This window comes from Lasioglossum baleicum, chromosome 8 (genome assembly GCF_051020765.1).
Source record: "Lasioglossum baleicum chromosome 8, iyLasBale1, whole genome shotgun sequence".
In the NCBI taxonomy this organism is placed as follows: Eukaryota; Metazoa; Arthropoda; class Insecta; order Hymenoptera; family Halictidae; genus Lasioglossum; species Lasioglossum baleicum.
Genome location: NC_134936.1, coordinates 8,721,531 through 8,743,254, shown reverse-complemented (window position 1 = coordinate 8,743,254; position 21,724 = coordinate 8,721,531). Strand labels below are relative to the sequence as shown.

General features: G+C 38.8%; 5 protein-coding genes across 8 annotated transcripts in view; 2 read left to right on the top strand and 3 right to left on the bottom strand.

The window, feature by feature from the left end:
* The window catches only part of LOC143211444 (uncharacterized), a 30,795-nt gene that overhangs the window by 1,761 nt on the left and 7,310 nt on the right, over positions 1-21,724 (top strand). The window lies entirely within an intron of this gene.
* LOC143211554 (uncharacterized) lies at positions 3,993-19,208 on the bottom strand. The gene is made up of 8 exons (XM_076429335.1): positions 17,316-19,208; positions 9,900-10,059; positions 9,482-9,818; positions 9,213-9,245; positions 9,033-9,145; positions 8,742-8,948; positions 8,028-8,219; positions 3,993-6,334 (listed from the first exon to the last, which is right to left on the bottom strand). Exons 1-8 carry the CDS (start codon positions 19,068-19,070, stop codon positions 3,993-3,995), a joined length of 5,139 nt encoding a protein of 1,712 aa, XP_076285450.1. The 5' UTR covers positions 19,071-19,208.
* LOC143211443 (uncharacterized) lies at positions 9,418-11,815 on the bottom strand. 2 transcript variants are annotated; one of them, XM_076429135.1, is made up of 10 exons: positions 11,455-11,815; positions 10,956-11,296; positions 10,815-10,862; positions 10,708-10,740; positions 10,585-10,617; positions 10,450-10,482; positions 10,336-10,368; positions 10,139-10,259; positions 9,900-10,059; positions 9,421-9,818 (listed from the first exon to the last, which is right to left on the bottom strand). In XM_076429135.1, the coding sequence occupies exons 1-8, from the start codon at positions 11,461-11,463 to the stop codon at positions 10,178-10,180; spliced, it is 612 nt and encodes a 203-aa protein (XP_076285250.1). In that variant the 5' UTR covers positions 11,464-11,815; the 3' UTR covers positions 9,421-9,818; positions 9,900-10,059; positions 10,139-10,177. The 2 variants fall into 2 exon arrangements, with proteins under 2 accessions (XP_076285251.1, XP_076285250.1); XM_076429136.1 differs by lacking the exons at positions 10,585-10,617; positions 11,455-11,815 and having other exon boundaries at positions 9,418-9,818; positions 10,956-11,385.
* Positions 11,874-17,499, bottom strand: LOC143211442 (ankyrin repeat and SOCS box protein 6-like). 3 transcript variants are annotated; one of them, XR_013009462.1, is made up of 3 exons: positions 17,361-17,499; positions 14,121-17,055; positions 11,874-11,965 (listed from the first exon to the last, which is right to left on the bottom strand). XR_013009462.1 is itself a non-coding variant. In XM_076429134.1 (3 exons), the coding sequence occupies exons 2-3, from the start codon at positions 16,925-16,927 to the stop codon at positions 16,097-16,099; spliced, it is 588 nt and encodes a 195-aa protein (XP_076285249.1). In that variant the 5' UTR covers positions 16,928-17,055; positions 17,361-17,499; the 3' UTR covers positions 13,736-16,096. The 3 variants fall into 3 exon arrangements, 2 of the variants coding, with proteins under 2 accessions (XP_076285248.1, XP_076285249.1); XM_076429134.1 differs by lacking the exon at positions 11,874-11,965 and having other exon boundaries at positions 13,736-16,111; positions 16,355-17,055; XM_076429133.1 differs by lacking the exon at positions 11,874-11,965 and having other exon boundaries at positions 13,728-17,055.
* LOC143211439 (uncharacterized) lies at positions 13,315-19,313 on the top strand. Its single transcript, XM_076429127.1, has one exon. It carries the CDS (start codon positions 14,639-14,641, stop codon positions 16,034-16,036), a length of 1,398 nt encoding a protein of 465 aa, XP_076285242.1. The 5' UTR covers positions 13,315-14,638; the 3' UTR covers positions 16,037-19,313.

Genomic DNA, 21,724 nt, shown 5'->3' with positions numbered 1-21,724 from the left:
TCAAGGTGGAATTTCTACGTCAAAAAAGCACGGTGCAGAAACGAAGGAAAAATTCCTAACAACCGAAAGGAACGTACCGGGACACGTGTAATTTATACGGCGATCATTAAAGCGCGCCGGCTCGCAGTTTCGTAATGTTCCCGACGTGTATGTACGACCGAGCGATCTCGTTTGCGTCGCACGCTTGAATTAATGACGTCGTTAATGCACGATTCAACAATAATGCGCATCGATCGTGGTGAAAATGCAATTACAGAGAGTGGTGGTCGAGAGCCAGGTGGCAAGTAATCGGTAAGCAGCGAGACCCGATCGCAAAGAAGAAGGCGAGCGAAAGATTGCATCTGGACATTGCCCGCGGCTGCACCAGTGTCCCCACTCTACCTTCCCCTTCTACGACGCTATTCCCTACGCTTCCGCCGGAGATGGGCAGTATTCAAATACAAAATTATTTCCTTAATCGGGAGAACGCCACGAATTGGCTTGTGTGACTTTCGTGAGGGCAGCACGGAAAATAAGTAAGTTTTCAGCATTCGCTCCTTAGCGGTTTCATGCCGAGCTACCTGGCTGGCCGGGGGATTGCCCGGCCGTGTTTATTGCACTACTATTGTGTTCTGGGCTCAGGGCTCGACCCTCGGGCGTCGGTCGTGTTCATTGTAGCCTCGAGCTGGCCGAAAGTATTCATGGATTCATTCATTTTCGAAAATAGAATAAAAATAAAGAATAAAAATTTTATTCAAAGCTTCGAATAAATTCTCGGCGAATACAAAATTATTCAAATAATTTTTGAATAAAAGGTACTTTCGTATTCGAGCCTTCGAATAAAGAATAAAAATTTTGCCCATCTGACCGCCGCACAGTGGTCTAAAACGCAAAATTTAGTGACATTTTGCCCAAAAACCAACTCTATCATATAGATATCTCTTGAGTGTTTATTGCTTTCTAAATATCCATCAACCTCGAAAATGAAAATATTAATAAAATTTAATAAAAAGCATTAGTGTAACAAACAGTTAAAGTTGGAAGTTTTGAAGATAGCCTTTCTCATGGAAAAAATTGCTTTTCTTCTTTAAGATGCCCTGACGATCCTTTTTAATATTTTCCTTCCAATTTTTTTTTAAATGAAAGGTTTATCTTTACGCTGTAAATTACTATTTGTCAATTGAAAATTAGTATTTGTAATGCATTAAAAATGTTACGCTAAATGTAATGAAGAAAATTTGCAAAATTATCAAGGCTTCGCAAGGAATATCTTTTGAGTCATAAGAGGTCATAGAATTTGACAAAAGGGAATATTTTCCGCATACTTTCCTCTATGTAGTCATGCAAAAATCATTTCCTAGATCGTCCTATATCAAAAGTTATTATTGTTTAAAGCCGTCCGTGCGGCTGTGCGTATTGGTTCTCGCATCTATCGTCGGGACTGCGTGACAACTAAGAAACACTTTATACTTGAAACACTTCAAATCTTTATGCTATGCTACAATTTTTTGAGCGTTATATACTATGTTTTCTCCTTTTTATTTAAATTTTGTTTTGTGCAGTTTATATTTAGTGCGTACCTCAGTATACTTTATGCATTAGTTCAGTATTATACCATTGTTTAGTACAGTTTATATTAATATACAAGGAGAATTAAGTATAATTCTCCGAACGCGTTGTATACGTTTTAAACAATCATCTTATACGACCGTTTCTCCCATCAATATTCAGAAAAAAATGCTATCGATGAATTGGTTTGCCCCATAGACATATAGAGATAGACTGCGCCGTCTTATGGGCGAGTTGAAGCCCACAATGGCGGCGCGCGGTACAAAGAGTGAGAGAGAGAGCATTAGCCGGGGTCCATAGCGCTCTCTTTCTATATGATGTGTCGACACATCAATTAGAAAGAGAGCGCTATGGACCCCGGCTAATGCTCTCTCTGTCTCGCACGCCGCCATTGTGGGCTGCAGCGCTTCGTTCAGGCCGCGCAGTCTATCTCTATATGTCTATGGTTTGCCCGATCGTCAATTTCACGCCTACTCCAAATTTATATTGTTGTCACTTCGTTCATCATCACACACTCACTGCAACATACTTTAACTCAGCACGAGTCATACGTTGTTTACAGTAATTTATATTTTGTATTTGTTATATAATTTGTGTTTGTTATATTGCGTTTATATTTATATTTTGTGTTTGGTATATCTCGTTCGTGGTAAAACATATCGTTCCACTAATATTTGGTAAGTACATAAATAGTTGAACATTTATTACGTTAACTATTTTCCGTGTTCAACATTTCTTCCTTTATTATTCTGCTATTTGTTATTTATTAAGAATGGAGGCGTTCCATACAAATCTGAATTTATTATATTTATTACCACGTTTTTATTAGCTCGCTTTCTTGTTTGTTTGTTTGTCTGTTCGGTGGCAAATTTTGCAATAGATTTTATTATTGTTTACATTTCACTTTGTGCATTATACAGGTACTATAGATTGTGAATTTATAAGGATCAGATAGATTTTCTCCGGAGGCTTTGGAAAATCAAGAAACAAATTTTATTCAAATAGCGATTTTTCAAAAATTTAGAAAAATAATATATTGACTAAGCTAAATGTATTCCGTTTCAAAAAAATTTGCTAAAGGTTGTTAAATTTGTAAATATGTTTAAAAAATAGTAAAAAAAACTATTACATAAACGAAAAGTATACCACATTATACATTATTAAAAAAGATTACATGTTAATATCCTACACCCCAAATTTCACGTCGATATCTTTAATAACTTAGAAGTTATACCAAAATGTCACTAAATTTCGCGTTTTAGACCACTGTGCGCCGATGCCAGCTCATGTGACGCGTTTCGTCTCTATCGTGCATGTGTCACAAGTAGGGATGGGATCAAGTACCTCGCAAACAGGTTCGAACTTTGATTCATTGAATTCGAACTCTCTCTAAGGACTTCGAAAAATAGAAAAAGTATACTTGAACCTACGCCAGACAGTTTCAAACCCTTTACAAGTACTTTAGTAAACGGAAATAATATTTGCAAGTATGTATATTCGAATCTTGGTCGAACAGATTCGACACTTTCATGAATATCGTACCGGAAATTCTGATTTTTCTAATAATAATTTTTTTTACCTTCAAAATCAATTATGTTGTCCTCTAATGCATTATATTTCATTCATTCATCGGTGTGTAACTATAATTTCATAATCTATCTATAAGAATGGTTCCATATAAAAAAATGAAGGTAACCTTGATATCTCTAAAGAAAATTACATAAAACGAAAAATTTGTTTGGTATCGTATGAGCCCCGTTTGACCATTCAACTTTGTTCTCAAGAGATTTAATGTATCTTCGAAAACAACAGAGATATTTGAGGTGATAACGTTAGGTGACACACTCTGTATAAAATATCTAATTAGGTATAAGTGGTAGATATAAGAGTTAGGAAATAGGATATCTTTAGAGCCCGTTCAGACACGGCGGAATCCGCGCGGACCTGATTTACATTAGCGTCTACAATCGAAAACAAAAATCGCGCGGTCGAAAAGGCGCAATTTCCGTCGTGCCTGTCTGAACGGGCTCAAAGGTTAGGGCACGGTGTACATATTATAGAGGTGTTCGGAGTTCTCTCTCGGAAAGGTGTGGTGTGATATTTAGAAGTTAGTTCTCTGGTCGCCGCCAGATGGAATACTAGTCATCCTCACAGTTTTCATGTACGTGTGTGAATGAGATTGTGTGTAGCAACGTGTCCATGTAGCCCGTGCTAAGGTATGTATGTACATGCTACATGGAACACTGCTGCTGCTACACTGTGCTACACACAATCTCATTCACACACGTACATGAAAGCTTGAGAATGCCCGATATGCCATCTATAGCGATATCTATCACAAAACGTCAACCGTCAACCTGACAGGGGTGCTTAGGTTCAGGGAGAGGAGGAAAGGCGGAAAAAGGAGCAGGTGTTGTAAGAATTGTAATCCCAATAATGTTATATCATATACATATATATTTATTGAAAAGCTCACATACAAGTAATAAAAATCTTAAATCGAAATCGTTTAGGTAGGTAAATATTTTTCCTGTACAAAGAAGTGGTAATTCGTTAAGGCTTTCGGAGAGAGAAGGTAAAAATTTATTCCTAACTCGTTCCAGTAACTCATTTCTCTGTACCCCTCTTCTAAATCGATTATCTATCATACTAGCATATATTGGAAACTTTTTTTTATAATCATTTAATTTCATAGCCTGTACTATACTTTCATTTTTCGCTAATTTGCTTGTATTTTTTTTCAAAATATCATAAAAAGAAGCAAAGCTATTACCAATCTTCTCGCTCTTCATGATGTCTATTTCTGCTTCACATTTGTTCAGAAAATAATTAATTTTATAATCATTACTAATCCAAAGCAAATTCTTTTCACTTACATATAAATCTGCAGCTTTCTCCATAGCTATGTGCTTTTTAAGTAAGTCAATAACAGGTATTTCGTGGTCATGATGATTCTTATATAGTACCTTAAGATCTTCGTTTAGATCAGCTCCATTAGATAAAAACAGTATAACCATTTCTATATCTTGCTTTAGAATAGCATCATCTAGTGGCGTTCTTCCGTAATCATCTTTAGCATTAACATTAGCTCCATGCTCTATCAATAGCTTGGCCCTTTCCACTTGACTCCAAGCGACTGTACTATGTAGAAGCGTCATACCATTTAACAAGTTCGTATTATCTGATATATCATCACGACATTCATTCAGCAGTTCTTCAATATTCACACTTCCAATCATAACAGCAGAATGTAGAATGCTATCTTCGTTTATATCAGCTCCATTGATTAAAAGCAGTTTGGTCATTTCTGTATCCCAATTGTAAATAGCAGTAACCAATGGAGTTGCTCCAAACCTATCTCTAACATTAACATGTGCTCCATACTTTATGAAAAGCTTAGCCATTTCCACATTCTTCCAACTGACTACGTCATGTAGAAGCGTCCCATATTCTACATAGTTTTTACTGTCTATCTTATTATCATCAACACCATCCTTTAGTATTTTTTCAACAATTTCCAGACTTTCATATTCCACAGCAGCATACAGTACATTAGGATCATCTTTTATATCAGCGCCATTAAGTAGAAGCTGTTCAACTATTTTTGTTTCCTTCATGCGAAGAGCGTGAACTAATGGAGTTTTTCCCGAACTATCTTTAACACTAACCTTAGCTCCGTACTTTATCAATAGTTCGGTTATTTTCTCTTGCCTCATACAGACTGCACTATGTAGAACCGTCATACCTTCATCGTTTGAATTGTCTATTGTATTTACATCAACACCATCCTTCAGTAGGTCTTCAACAATGTTCACATACCCATTCATCACAGCAGCATACAGTATGTTACGATCTTCTTTTATATCAGCTCCGTTGGTTAGAAGCAATTCAACCATTTCTGTGTTATTAATTCGAAGAGCGTCAGCTAATGGAGTTGTTCTCGAACTAGCTTTAACGTTAACATTAGCTCCGTACTTTATTAATAACTTGGCCATCTCCACATGCCTCTCACGGACTGCACTATGTAGAAGCGTCTTACCTTGTCCATAGTTTGTACTGTCTATCATATTAATATCAACACCATCCTTTAGTATTTCTTCAACAATTACCAGACTTCCATACTCCCCAGCAGCATACAGTATGTTAGGATCTTCTTTTATATCGGCTCCATTAGTTAGAAGCAGTTCAACCATTTCTGTGTGCTTAATTTGAAAAGCTTCAGCTAATGGAGTTTTTCCCCAACAATCTTTAAGATTAACATCAGCTCCGTACGTTATCAAGAGTTTGGTCAATTCCAGTTGCCTCGTACAGACTGCTCTATGTAGAACCGTCTTACCTATTATCAAGTCTGAATCCTCTATAATATTTACATCAACACCATCCTTCAGTAGTTCTTCAACTATTTCCAGATTCCCACTATTCACAGCAGCATGCAGTGCGTTATCTTTTCTTACAACAGCTCCATTAATTAAGAGCAGTTCCTTAAATTCTGGATTCCAACTTTCCTTAGCAATATCTATTGGAGACCTTCTCCTACTATCTTTAACATTAAGATCAGCTCCATACTGTATTAGTAGTTTGACCATTTCAACTTGCTCTCTATGGAGTGCACTATGTAGAAGCGTCACACATTCTATTTGGTACGTACCGTCTATCGTATTAACATCAGCACCATCCTTCAGAAGGTCTTCCACAATTTTCAGGTCTCCATTCTTAACAGCAGTACATAGTACCTGAGGATCTTCTTCTATTCGTTTGGTCATTTCTGTATCCCTTTTTTCTATAGCTTAAACTATTGGAGTTTTTCCCTGACTATCTTTGTTAAGGAGGAAGTGCACAATTGAAATGAGATAGACGTGTTGGCGTTGGCGTTGGTTGGCGTCAGTTGGCGTCCATTGGCGTCTGCGTGGTCTGCGAGAGTGAAGCGTTCAGAAGGACTAGGGGGTGGTCAGTAAAAGTCACGTGACTTTTCTGCAGAGAATTTTGCAAGGAACGAAAATCTGACCACATTTTGGGTCGTAACATGAGTTTGCGGGCTGTCGCATTTGTCCTTATACAAACATATTTTGAGCCGCACAAAGGATCATTTAAAAACTCTACATTATAAAATTTATTCATTGATTTTAATCCCGATACTTTCGAGAATCCCGATAAATTCGAGAATCTCGATAATTTCGAGAATCTCAAACATTTTCGGAAATCTTGACATAATCGAGAATCCCGAAACCTTCGAGAATCTCGAACATTTTCAGAAATCTTGACACAATCGAGAATCCCGAAATTTTTGAGAACCCGACCCGTCTCGTCTCTATGTTTTCTCGACCCGTCCCGACCATTGAGATTTTTACATTTTCGGGTTCGCGGGAACGCATTTTTGGAAAGTCAGAATCTGCAGACAGCATTTGATTCCCGGCACGGCGCACAGTGGGCTATTTGATCGAAACTCGATTCAAAATCCAAGAGCTTTCGATAGAAATGAGGTAGAGCGATGAAATTTTTTTTAAATTGAAGCTGAAACATTGCAGAATATGGGAAAAATAGGGAGATTATGGTAAGAACGTTTTTTAACGTTGAGAAAATTCGTTAAACTTGCACAATTTCGAGAAAATTGTGGTTTTTCTAATACCACGGGCGGAAACATTTTTTTTTGAACATGCTGTACTTCATTTCCCGTAGATTTTTTCACGCTGATTTCAAATCTGGTCTCAAAATTTGTCTACGACCTTAGGATATTGCAAAATCGATTTCTTGAAATTCTACATGTTGCGACGAGACAACGACACGTCGCGAGCCGAGTCTAAGTCTAAGAGTAAGAGCGATCGAACGGCAGTCATATTGGTAGACTTTGCCGAAACTGGCCCGCACCAATCACCGCGAAGAATCAGCCGCGACGCGAGCGGCACTCTTCGTGGTCCGTGCTTTCGTCTTCTGCCTATATGTATAAGGCAGAACGGGACGAATTCTCACGGGAGTTCACCTGAGTTCACCTGGAGACATTCTCATCCTCGCCAGTCAGTGAACGAGCTCGAATACTCCTGGGTGCGTCCAGGACGCGAGCGCTTCGGTACCCTTCGATCGGGTGACCCAAGTACCCTTGTCGGTATTCTCGACAATTCGAACTATGTATACGCATACCAGAGAGTATAATACAAATTTTATTTATTTTTCCTAGACTGCGGATCTTTATGCGAAATAAAAATTGTCTGCACCGATTGCAAGAGACACAATCTAAAAATTGCATTGCCGTACAATTCTCTTTACAATTCAATTTCAACTAATTTACATTTAAATTCATATTGAATACACTTATATTTTAATGTTAAAATATTAAGAATTTTCAATTTAGATTACTAAATATCGCAGGAACTTGGTGGGTGAAGGGATTCTAAACGAACAAAGCAGGGAATAATTAATAAATATTATATTTTTTAATTTATTTTCATTAGTTTTCTTTATTATTACTCGACTTAGATTCTTACATATCAGAGATTCGCTGTACATACACAGGCACACCTGGGCCATGGAAATTTCATTTCTCCAAAAGCATATCTTCTGGTTGAGATTTCTGGTCGAGTCTGGACCGTGACCCATATTTTCCTGATTCTGCGCCTCTTGTCCGGAACGACGTGTTCCTTCAGGATAACTCGAACATCCATGTGTGGTTAAATAATCTGGAAAAATATTCATGCACATATTGTATAATATAAACCAAATAAATAATCCTACTTATTTTAAAGTACGTGTACAATTTTGAAAATAAAATTTTATTTGATGCAGTAATTTTTGAAAATAAAATTATTTATTCGAGGCAGTATTTTTTGCAAATAGTATTTTACTTTAGGAATATTGAAAATATTTGGACTTTGTATTTATTTTCAATTTCACACACACAATTTTAAATAGTATATTGCTGAATATAATATATTCGAGAGATTTATGGGTAGAAATTGTTTCCTGGTGATAAGATTTTGTATACACTGTATGTTTATCAACTAACCTCAGTAGGCACAAGAAATACAATATTCTATTTTGTGTTTCAGATTATTAAAATAGAAATATTTTATTTTGTGGTTCCGATTGTTAAAATAGAAATATTTTATTTTCGAAATTGTATATCTTATTTAAAATACCTATTTAAAATAAAGTCGAGAATTTTAAATAGTATTTGAAATATTTGTTTCGCCAAGTAATACCTACCTCTGTCAGGTTGATAGTTGAGGACGGCACGGCCTGTCCAACATCCGCGGGCATCGGTGACGGCGAGGGCGTCGGCGGAGGGTTCGCTTGACGATTGAAGTGCCCGCGTGCTCGCTGCTTTGCCGCTTCAAGGGTTGCCTTCCCCGCCGCTGCGAAATCCGTCGTCGTTGGTTTCGCGTACCAGGTTGACCGGATCGTAGTTTCTGTAACATTCATTTCATAAATAAATATATTAATCGAAGAGTTAATAATTATATTCAACTGAATAAAAGATGTACAATGCTTACCGTGGATGGCCCTCATTATCCGCATGTAGTACAGTGGGCGGGTCCCACGGATATCCGACCACGTGCGCAACGTCACGACAGTGCCGCGATTCTCCCAGTTATTCCGCTGTTGGCTGTGGAAAAATTTGTACATTAATATTAATTAATTACAATTATTATATATAACCTCGTTTTACTTACTCCACCTTCTTCTCCAATTGCTGCAGTCTCATACTAAAACAAAGGTTGATAAATTAATACATTTATATTAATTAATTATAATTATTACATGCTAACGATTTCATATATAGCCTCGTGTTACTTACTCCTTTTCCTTTTGCACGCGTAGCCAATAGATTTCCGCATTACCCTGGAGGTACTATTGACAATGCGTTTTTTTTCAGTGGTATCCCCAGTAGGCCTACTCCACTATTTATAGAAGGTCGTCAGTTATCGTCAATTAACGTCACGTGTCGTTGTACTCCGGTTCGAGGTACTCTAAGTCGGTGCCGTCACCGTGTTCGGCACGGAGGTACTCGAAGACGGCACCATCGTCATTATCGTCAAAGACGTAGTTGATAACGTCGCCGTTTCCGTTACAGTGGTCGTCGTCGTCGTCCTTGTCGTCGTCGTCGTCGCGGCCTGTCCAGCAAGCGCGGGCGTCGGCTACGGCGAGGGCGTCGGCGGAGGGTTCACGTGCCGATGGCCGTGCCGCCCGCTGCTTTGCGGCTTTGAGCGCCGCCTTCCCGGCATCCGCGAAATCAGCCTTCGTAGCCTTTGGATACGCGGCTGACCGGAACGTAGCTTCTGTAACATTCATTTAAATAAATATATTAATCGATAAATTAATAATTACATTTTACTGAATAAGAGATGTACAATACTTACCGTAGATGGCCTTTACTATCCGCGTTTTATACAGCGGGCGGGTTCCACGGATGCCCGTCCATGTATGCGACAATGCCACAGAGTCAGAGAGGGCATCGTCGAAACAAGCCCTGACAGCTTCTCGCATCGAGTGCCCTCCTAATTGGTGCAAATACCCAACCTGAAAAAAATAAACATTACTTTCTATATTCATAAACTAATAACACAATAGTCTCCTTTATTGCAATATATATACTTACGACACTGTGGAAATCGCTATCGGGACAATTTTCAAATTTCTACACATCCTCTGCAGACTCTAGCGGTAGCCAGTGCGGTCGTTGCCCCAGATACTCGGCCTTTAGCATCCCAGTTATTTTCCTGATGGTTGTAGAGAAATTCGTACATTAATATTAATTAATTACAATCATTATATATATAACCACGTGTTACTTACCCCACCTTCTTCTCCAATTGCTTCATACTCATTCTAAAACAATAAAGGTTGTTAAATTATTACATTTATAGTAAATAATTACAATTATTATATATATAACCACATGTTACTTACTCCACCTTTTGCTCCAATTGCTGCAGTCCCATACTAAAACAAAGGTTGATAAATTGATAAATTAATAAATTAATATTAATTAATTACAATTATTACATGCTAGCGAATATATATATATAACCACGTGTCACTTACTCCACCTTTTGCTCCAATTGCTGCAGTCCCATACTGAACGAAAGGTTGAGAAATTAATAAATTAATATTAATTGATTACAATCATTACACACTAACGATTAAATATAACCATGTGTCACTTACTCCACCTTCTGCTCCAATTGCTGCAGTCCCATACTGAAAGAAAAGGTTCATAAATTAATATTAATTAATTATAATCAATTAATTGTAATTGTTATTGTATTACTTACTCAATCCTTTGCCCCAACTGCTGAACAAGATGCAGCAGTATCGTGATACTAAAACAAATAGAAACGTGATACCATTTACTATACAATTTAATTACAATTATTACTAAATTTAAAAACAAATGTGCAACTCGTGCTTCTCACCTGTCTTGCTGCGGAGGAGGCATCTGGAGTGTCGGAGTCGGGATGGGGATGGAAAGTGGTGTAGAAAAATTGCATGCAGCGGCGGAGGAAGGTTTAGGATTGTTGGACGTTGTTGAACGATTCTGGATCAGAGGATTCGGTGGGAATTCGACGTTCACCTGCGGATCCGACGACTCCATACTGGCCTGCAGTAATAGCAACATATCCTCGCGTGAGGGGGTTTTTTGCTGCTCTTTCGCAACGGGCTGCTTCTTCCGTATTTTGCTGGATGGCTCTGCCTTCCCCGAGTCTTCTTTATACTTTGCTGGCAACTGTGGCTGCCTTTTTGGACGTTGTTGATTCTGAAATGTATGAACATTGAAAGAGAATATTAATATCATTAATCAAAGAATGGAAAGAAAAAACCAGACTATTGTCGCTGACACTCGTAGGCTGTGCGAGACACTGTAACGATACGATCAAACATTTCGTCAACTAGAAACTAAAAATTCAAGCTTACTTTATCCATGATGCTGAAGTTTGGAGAATTTTGTAGTCGCAAGTGGACGGGAGCGCTTCTCAGGAACTATTGCCGGCAGTGATAGTGATGCTAGAATCGTGGGCCGTTTTCCCTCCGCTGGCTCGGCCCCCCACATTGACGTACTTGTCTTTTGTCTCGTTGTTATTCGTCTGTTTTTCGCAGAACGCGCGTTTCGCCTATTCTTTGCGGGAGGCGCATTTCGCTTGTTTTCGCTGGACGCGCGCGCTTCACCTGTTTTCGCTGGACGCGCGTTTCGCCTATTCTTCGCGGGAGGCGCGTTTCGCCTATTCTTCGCGGGAGGCGCGTTTCGCCTGTTTTCGCTGGACGCGCGCTTCACCTGTTTTCGCGGGAGGCGCGTTTCACCTGTTTTCGCTGGACGCGCGTTTCGCCTATTCTTCGCGGGAGGCGCGTTTCGCCTATTCATCGCTTCTCGTTCAGTCCTCCTTCGCTTAGCTCGGTTGCAACGTCGTCGTGCCATCCAGTGCCATCGCTGTGTGGTAACAGTAGGTGACACCGTGAGTGCTTATACTCATTGGATTACGCGATTTGACCAGCACGTAAAAGGAAGGTACTTATACAGGGTGTCTCACCTGATTTTGACATCTTGATTTTCTCGCTATTGTTACTCGTAGCAAAAACTTTTTCAGCATAGGCTTGAATGGTATCGAGTGGAGCATATTTTGATGTTATTAGTTTTTTCGTGAGTGGACGCGTAAAGGTCATATAAAGGTTAACTTTTTTTTTTTAAATGGAATGAGGTATTTTTGAATACATCAATCGATGCAGCTGGACATTCGTTATAAAAAAGTACTAACCTATGTATGTCGAAAAGTTAGTAGTTCACGAGATATTTCAATTTAAATTATTTAAATTCTTAAGGCATCATTACTGCCGCACGAAGGCGTTAGCTTTGTTTACCACCGTTAGACTAGCAAAAACGATTGACTGAGGTCGGTAACGTTGAAATGTAAACATTTGACAACTATTCGATTATGTGTGACAATCATTCGTCAGTTTGAGTTTAGCATCTCTTAGTAGTTGGACATCTATCTGTTTGTTCTAAAATGAAGTACTCAAGTGCGGAAAAAGTAGACATGGTTGCAACGTATTTGGAAGCTGGAAAGAGTGCAGTTCGTGCAAAACAGTTGTGTGGAGAGAGATTTCCTGATAGGTGTCAACCAGCCCGTAATACTTTCTTTCAGTAATGTCTTCAAACAGTTTAGTCAAACTGGAAATTTGTCGCGTAAGACACCTAATCGAGAAAACACAGCGACGAATACTGCAAATGAAATTAATATTTTGGCTGCAGTGACAATAAACCCATCTGTAAGCTGTCGTCAGCTTGAAAGAGAATCCAATATTAGTCGGTCTAGTGTCGTACGGTGTACTGCATAGATACAAATTTCATCCATATCACATATTACAAGTTCAAGCCCTCACTGATAATGACTTCCATCGTCGTTTAGAATTCTGTGAATGGGCTTTATGTCAAAGTGCTGATTTTTAAAAAAAAGTTATGTTTACAGACGAAGCGACGTTCACAAAGAATGGATATTTTAATTTAAAAAATACACATTTCTGGTCGACACAGAATCCACATTGTTTCAGACAAAATGACCATCAACATCGATGGAGTTTGAACGTATGGATTGGCATAATCGACACTCATATTATTGGTCCATATTTTATCGATGGATCACTGAATGGACCGAAGCACAAACACTTCATAATGGAAATTTTACCCACATTATTGGAAGATGTGCCGTTACGTGTTCGTTTAGGAATGTGGATGCAGCAAGACGATGCCCTGCACATTATTCGTTAACAGCAAGAAATGCTTTAAATAGACAATTTCCGAATCGTTGGATGGGAAGAGGCGGTCCCATTAATTTTCCAGCACGATCACCTGATTTAACGCCCCTCGACTTTTTCTTATGAGGACATTTAAAGAATACAGTTTATGCTAAAGCTCCAACTACAGTGGCCGATATGAAGCAGCGTATTATCGCTGAATGTCGTAAAATATCAGCCGATACATTAAACGACGTGAACCAGTCATTACTTGATGGATTTAAAAAATGGCGTGATGTAAGTGGTGGTTACGTTGAACCATTCCTATAAATAAACGCTAACGTCTTAGTACGATAGTAATGGTGTTTTAGAGTTATTTAAATTGAAATATCTCGTGAACTACTAACTTTTCGACATACACAGGTTAGTACTTTTTTATAACGAATGTCCAGCTGCATCGATTGATGTATTCAAAAATACCTCATTTCCATTTAAAAAAAAAAAAGTTAACCTTTATATGACCTTTACGCGTCCACTCACGAAAAAACTAATAACATCAAAATATGCTCCACTCGTTACCATTCAAGCCTCTATGCTGAAAATTTTTTTGCTACGAGTAACAATAGCGAGAAAATCAAGATGTCAAAATCAGGTGAGACACCCTGTATATATTTTTTTTTTATATCGGTTATTCGATTTCATTTTTCCAATGCCTAGCAAAAGCTTATGAACGTCGTTACCGCGGAAACCATTTCGGGAATTGAGTTCCAGTCAAAAACGGCGCGTTTTGAATGTAGTAAGAACTAAGTTGAGGTCGCGTAAAAAAGCAGCACGCCCCGCTAATGTTAGTGTACCGGATGTTCCTTCCACCAGCTTCTCTTCGTTCGCGCATTCTGATGTCGAGTCTTCGCGTCAATCTATTATCGACATAGATATTGATCACGACATGCCCGGCACTTCGAGTTCTTTTCCTTCGTCAATTCCGTCGCGAAATGATACAGCCCGGCCATCTGCTGTTGCTGTGTCAGAACCCTCGTTTCGCGATAGTTTAGCCACTTGTTTCGTGGACAATAACATATCGCACACCCAGGCGAATAACATATTACGCGTTTTGAACAAAAATTCGTGTTTTCGGAAGTTGCCAATAGATGCAAGAACTTTACTTTCCACGCCACGCACCAGAGTCACCACGTCTGTGGTGGAGCATGGTGAATATGTTCATTTCGGGGTAGAGTCTAAAATAATAGAATACTTATGTGAAACCCTCGAAACCATTCCCGAACGTTTAATTTTAGATTTCCATGTTGACGGGTGCACCATCGACACCCACAAAAAAGTTCAGCTTTGACCAATTCAAATTCGAATCATAAATATGCGTAATAGCAAACCGATGGTTGTAGGCATCTATAAAGGTCCAAATAAACCCGGGGATTGTAATATTTACCTTAAAAAATTTGTCTCCGACATCAATGTGATGATGTCGAAAGGAGGCATTATTTTTCAAGGTAAAACAATCCCTGTGCAGTTGAGATGTTTTATTGCGGATGCACTAGCGCGGGCTTTTATTTTAAATCACAAAAATCATTTATCTTCTAATCCTTGCTCCAAATGTAAATTGCGCGGTACCACAACAGGGAAACGTCGGGTTTTCCGTGGCATCAATCATCCTCGTCGATGCGATAATGATTATGCCAATAGCCCCGATAAATATCATCAAAAAGGAAATAGTCCATTAGCTGCCCTCCAAATGGGAATGGTTTCTCAGGTTCCCTTCGAATACATGCACCTTGTTTGTCTGGGCATTGTAAAGAAATTGTTATCCGCCTGGGTGTCTGGTAATTATTCAAACGAAACAAGATTGTCCCGAAACATGATTTCTATCATCTCCGCGCGAATGGCAGTACTCGATAAGTACTGTCCATCCGATTTTTCTAGACGCCCGAGGCCAATAGAAGAATATTCAACTTTTAAAGCGACCGAGTTTCGCCAATTTTTCTTATATACCGGCCCGGTAGTAATGTACGGGATATTAGCTCCGAATGTGTATACTCATTTTTTGTTGCTCCATATCGCGATTAGGATATTAGTTTCACCCTCGCTTATAGAAAAACATGTGAATTTTGCAAAAGCGGCATTGGAAGTGTTTGTTTCTACTTCCGAAAAATTTTACGGTTCATCTTTCTTATCGTATAATGTCCACTGCCTCCTTCATTTGGCGGATGACGTCAGCCGTTTCGGAACGTTAGATTCATTTTCCGCTTTTGCGTACGAAAACACAATGTCCATTTTTAATAGATATATCAGAACGCCGGGTAAACCCCTCCAACAGTATGTAAATAGGATGGCGGAATTAAAAAGTCATGGTAGCACGGAGGGATGTAGTGATTATTCCACTACCACTGTCCATGCTTCCATGATTAAATTTTTCAATTTAGGCTTTTCCAAAAACGATCGCGACAACTGCTGCATTTTACGCGACGGATCAATTTGTATTATCGTATCAATTCTCCCGTGCGAAGATGCGTACACGTTAGGTGTTAGACGTTTTGAAATTATAGATAAATTTTACGATGTATTATTATCCTCTTCGGATTTGGATATTTTTAAATGTGCGGCTTTGAGCACAGACGTAACCTTTGTAAGTATACAAGATGTCACGGCAAAATGTTATCGAATGCCGCTGAACAGCACGCATGCAAACGGCGATGACGCATTGGATACCTCATCCCAATGGGTTGTCAAAGTGCTTGCGCACGCTGAGAAAACGTAAGGACATTGCACCCTTTTATGTCCTTGCGTGAGTATTTTTTATATGTATAGTGGAGTAGGCCTACTGGGGATACCACTGAAAAAAAACGCATTGTCAATAGTACCTCCAGGGTAATGCGGAAATCTATTGGTTACGCGTGCAAAAAGAAAAGGAGTAAGTAACACGAGGTCATATATGAAATCGTTAGCATGTAATAATTATAATTAATTAATATAAATGTATTAATTTATCAACCTTTGTTTTAGTATGAGACTGCAGCAATTGGAGAAGAAGGTGGAGTAAGTAAAACGAGGTTATATATAATAATTGTAATATTACCATTTCTGTGTGCTTAATTTGAAAAGCTTCAGCTAATGGAGTTTTTCCCCAACAATCTTTAAGATTAACATCAGCTCCGTACGTTATCAAGAGTTTGGTAATTTCCAGTTGCCTCGTACAGACTGCTCTATGTAGAACCGTCTTACCTATTATCAAATCTGAATCCTCTATAATACTTACATCAACACCATCCTTCAGTAGTTCTTCAACTATTTCCAGATTCCCACTATTCACAGCAGCATGCAGTGCGTTATCTTTTCTTACGACAGCTCCATTAATTAAGAGCAGTTCCTTAAATTCTGGATTCCAACTTTCCTTAGCAATATCTATTGGAGACCTTCTCCTACTATCTTTAACATTAAGATCAGCTCCATACTGTATTAGTAGTTTGACCATTTCAACTTGCTCTCTATGGAGTGCACTATGTAGAAGCGTCACACATTCTATTTGGTACGTACCGTCTATCGTATTAACATCAGCACCATCCTTCAGAAGGTCTTCAACAATTTTCAGGTTTCCATTCTTAACAGCAGTACATAGTATCTGAGGATCTTCTTCTATTCGTTCGGTCATTTTTGTATCCCTTTTTTCTATAGCTTAAACTATTGGAGTTTTTCCCTGACTATCTTTGTTAAGGAGGAAGTGCACAATTGAAATGAGATAGATGTGTTGGCGTTGGCGTTGGTTGGCGTCTGCGTGGTCTGCGAGAGTGAAGCGTTCAGAAGGACTAGGGGGTGGTCGGTAAAAGTCACGTGACTTTTCTGCAGAGAATTTTGCAAGGAACGAAAATCTGACCACATTTTGGGTCGAAACATGAGTTTGCGGGCTGTCGCATTTGTCCTTATACAAACATATTTTGAGCCGCACAAAGGATCATTTAAAAACTCTACAGTATAAAATTTATTCATTGATTTTAATCCCGATAAATTCGAGAATCCAGAAACCTTCGAGAATCTCAAACATTTTCATAATCATTACTAATCCAAAGCAAATTCTTTTCACTTACATATAAATCTTCAGCTTTCTCCATAGCTATGTGCTTTTTAAGTAAGTCAATAACTGGTATTTCGTGGTCATGATGATTCTTATATAGTACCTTAAGATCTTCGTTTAGATCAGCTCCATCAGATAAAAACAGTATAACCATTTCTATATCTTGCTTTAGAATAGCATCATTTAGTGGCGTTCTTCCGTAATCATCTTTAGCATTAACATTAGCTCCGTGCTCTATCAATAGCTTGGCCCTTCCCACTTGACTCCAAGCGACTGTACTATGTAGAAGCGTCATACCATTTAACAAGTTCGTATTATATGATATATCATCACGACATTCATTCAGCAGTTCTTCAATATTTACACTTCCAATCATAACAGCAGAATGTAGAATGCTATCTTCGTTTATATCAGCTCCATTGATTAAAAGCAGTTTGGTCATTTCTGTATCCCACTTGTAAATAGCAGTAACCAATGGAGTTGCTCCAAACCTATCTCTAACATTAACATTTGCTCCATACTTCATGAAAAGCTTAGCCATTTCCACATTCTTCCAACTGACTACGTCATGTAGAAGCATCCCATATTCTACATAGTTTTTACTGTCTATCTTATTATCATCAACACCATCCTTTAGTATTTTTTCAACAATTTCCAGACTTTCATACTCCACAGCAGCATACAGTACGTTAGTATCATCTTTTATATCAGCTCCATTAATTAGAAGCTGTTCAACTATTTTTGTTTCCTTCATTCTAAGAGCGTGAACTAATGGAGTTTTTCTCGAACTATCTTTAACACTAACCTTAGCTCCGTACTTTATCAATAGTTCGGTTATTTTCTCTTGCCTCATACAGACTGCACTATGTAGAACCATCATACCTTCATCGTTTGAATTGTCTATTGTATTTACATCAACACCATCCTTCAATAGGTCTTCAACAATGTTCACATACCCATTCATCACAGCAGCATACAGTACGTTACGATCTTCTTTTATATCAGCTCCGTTAGTTAGAAGCAGTTCAACCATTTCTGTGTTATTAATTCGAAGAGCGTCAGCTAATGGAGTTGTTCTCGAACTAGCTTTAACGTTAACATTAGCTCCGTACTTTATTAATAACTTGGCCATTTCCACATGCCTCTCACGGACTGCACTATGTAGAAGCGTCTTACCTTGTCCATAGTTTGTACTGTCTATCATATTAATATCAACACCATCCTTTAGTATTTCTTCAACAATTACCAGACTTCCATACTCCACAGCAGCATACAGTATGTTAGGAACTTCTTTTATATCGGCTCCATTAGTTAGAACCAGTTCAACCATTTCTGTGTGCTTAATTTGAAGAGCTTCAGCTAATGGAGTTTTTCCCCAACAATCTTTAAGATTAACATCAGCTCCGTACGTTATCAAGAGTTTGGTAATTTCCAGTTGCCTCGTACAGACTGCTCTATGTAGAACCGTCTTACCTATTATCAAATCTGAATCCTCTATAATACTTACATCAACACCATCCTTCAGTAGTTCTTCAACTATTTCCAGATTCCCACTATTCACAGCAGCATGCAGTGCGTTATCTTTTCTTACGACAGCTCCATTAATTAAGAGCAGTTCCTTAAATTCTGGATTCCAACTTTCCTTAGCAATATCTATTGGAGACCTTCTCCTACTATCTTTAACATTAAGATCAGCTCCATACTGTATTAGTAGTTTGACCATTCACATTCTATTTGGTACGTACCGTCTATCGTATTAACATCAGCACCATCCTTCAAAAGGTCTTCAACAATTTTCAGGTTTCCATTCATAACAGCAGTACATAGTACCGGAGGATCTTCTTCTATTCGTTCGGTCATTTTTGTATCCCTTTTTTCTATAGCTTAAACTATTGGAGTTTTTCCCTGACTATCTTTGTTAAGGAGGAAGTGCACAATTGAAATGAGATAGACGTGTTGGCGTTGGCGTTGGCGTTGGCGTTGGTTGGCGTTGGTTGGCGTTGGTTGGCGTTGGTTGGCGTCGGTTGGCGTCAGTTGGCGTCCATTGGCGTCCATTGCCGTCTGCGTGGTCTGCGAGAGTGAAGCGTTCAGAAGGACTAGGGGGCAGTGTTGCTGTTGCTAAATGGTACGGGAAAACTCGCGCATGCGCGGCGAATCCAGGAACGTATCTGCGTTCTACAGTCCGTAGCTTGTGGGGCAAGTTTTCTTTAGAGCGGTCTTAAACTTTTGTCCGCTACTGTATATATACAATTAGAATATATTTATATATTACATGTACATACACATCAAATTTTAATATAACATACGCATGTTAAACGTTATGTTTGAAAATCGAGAAGAAAAGATAGTGCGAAGCTATGCGGGGCAACCAAGGTGCCCGATTTCGTACTTCAGTGACGCTGGAATCGTCGCGCATGCGCGAGTTTTCCCGTACCATCTGGCAACACTGCTAGAGGGTGGTCGGTAAAAGTCACGTGACTTTTCTGCAGAGAATTTTGCAAGGAACGAAAATCTGACCACATTTTGGGTCGAAACATGAGTTTGCGGGCTGTCGCATTTGTCCTTATACAAACATATTTTGAGCCGCACAAAGGATCATTTAAAAACTCTACATTATAAAATTTATTCATTGATTTTAATCCCGATACTTTCGAGAATCCCGATAAATTCGAGAATCTCGATAATTTCGAGAATCTCGATTATTTCGAGAATCCAGAAACCTTCGAGAATCTCAAACATTTTCGGGAATCTTGACATAATCGAGAATCCCGAAACCTTCGAGAATCTCGAACATTTTCGGAAATTTTGACACAATCGAGAATCCCGAAATTTTTGAGAACCCGACCCGTCTCGTCTCTATACTATTTATGTATGCGTTTGTCACTTGATACGAGACTGTCCCGTGCCTGTGTGACGTACGCAACGTGCACCGCTGCGCGCTGTTGAAAAGTTGCCGCTTTTTGGGCAGACTTTTAACTGTTAATAACTTAATAACGAGGCCGAAATCGCAATTTTTTATTCTTCATTTTCGTCTTATATTATCGTCGAGAACCACCCCTTAAATTTTCTCCCACCTGTAGGTAAACACCCTGTCTAACGATATAGAATAATTTTCCTACAGTATGTAGTATGTATAGCATATAAAATACCATACAACTTAATATACATACAGTGTAACAAGTAAAGAAAGTAACATTGTTAGGGTGGATTTATAGTGGAGCTGCGAACATTGATGATAGCGGCGCGGTGAAAAGAAACCAACATTCGAGACAACATTTCGACACGTACTAATGAAAAAGTACATATGTATTTTCTTTTTCTTCACCTCACAGCTCACCTCGCTGCTCTACTATAAATCCAGCCTTAGTCACCGAATTTGATTGACTGACAAGAGGTCCGCTTGAATTGTGCCTAACCGTGGAAAAGTCAATGAGACGAGGATGAATGAATGACGTCACGGTATGCGAAGACTGACGTCGTCGGCTACTGTCGGTGTAATTAAGCATTCAGTAGTAGTTGTATCGACATCCGTGAGGGATATTCGACGACATCCGAATTCATTGCACGAAACTCAATATCACGCGGCAGCTTCACGCTACGGCAGATACGAGAGGGTGTGTAACGCCATCAGCTTCTTGATTTTGAGGTTGGTGGCAGGTGATGACGGGGCTGCTGGAGTAGCTTTAACTTTGAGGGGCTTTCGATATCGCAATGGTGGGTCTTTGATTACGGACACCGTCTAGCAAATGTTTCTGTCTTTCTCAGTTCTGCTTCGGTAGGGATCCGCGTCTTCCTCCAGCCACCGGCATGTATATCTACTTTGAAAGACCACATCATAGGTGGCTAGGTTTCGAGGTTCGGCTTAACCACGATCCTGCAGCACGAGGTTATCCTAATTTCGTAGTGATTAAACGTTGCTGGCTTGTACCAGCGCCGAGGGACGCGAGTTTCTCGAAAATTGAAGCTCCTTGCAAACTGACTACTCTTTCCAACAAATTTTCATTAATTCAGATTGCGGTCACTGCGATTGGCACGTACCATCTCTCATTAATTCGTTGTTCCAGGTGTTTCATATTTAAAAAAATTCTTTCTCTTATATTTAATGCGTTTCAACTAAATTACAAATTAATCATATCATTTACCCGATTATGAATTCGATAAACCCTTGGAATTCACATGTTGCAATTTATCAAATTTCATCAAATTAAGTAATATCTATAATTAATAAATATCTATCGCAGTGTTGTAGTCATATTTTATTTCAGACTCAATTTTTAAATTCCTGCTTTTACAGAAGTCTCTTGGTCACTTTAGATATTGTTTCAATATGTTTAAATCTTTCAAATGTTATACAAACTTGATTGTTTTATTTGTGAA

Excerpts from the sequence above, each read along its gene's own strand:
- LOC143211443 (XM_076429135.1), bottom strand. Across the intron at positions 10,369-10,449 it reads CAATTGGAGCAAAAGGTGGA|AATGAGTATGAAGCAATTGG; the intron begins GTAAGTAACATG and ends TTATTGTTTTAG. Across the intron at positions 10,260-10,335 it reads CAATTGGAGAAGAAGGTGGG|GAAAATAACTGGGATGCTAA; the intron begins GTAAGTAACACG and ends TACAACCATCAG.
- LOC143211439 (XM_076429127.1), top strand. The coding sequence starts at position 14,639 with ATGCGTAATAGCAAACCGATGGTTGTAGGCATCTATAAAGGTCCAAAT.
- LOC143211442 (XM_076429133.1), bottom strand. The coding sequence starts at position 16,927 with ATGACCGAACGAATAGAAGAAGATCCTCAGATACTATGTACTGCTGTT.
- LOC143211554 (XM_076429335.1), bottom strand. The coding sequence starts at position 19,070 with ATGGTCAAACTACTAATACAGTATGGAGCTGATCTTAATGTTAAAGAT. Across the intron at positions 9,819-9,899 it reads GATAGTAAAGGCCATCTACG|AAGCTACGTTCCGGTCAGCC; the intron begins GTAAGTATTGTA and ends TGAATGTTACAG. Across the intron at positions 8,220-8,741 it reads TATCAACCTGACAGAGGTAG|ATTATTTAACCACACATGGA; the intron begins GTATTACTTGGC and ends ATATTTTTCCAG.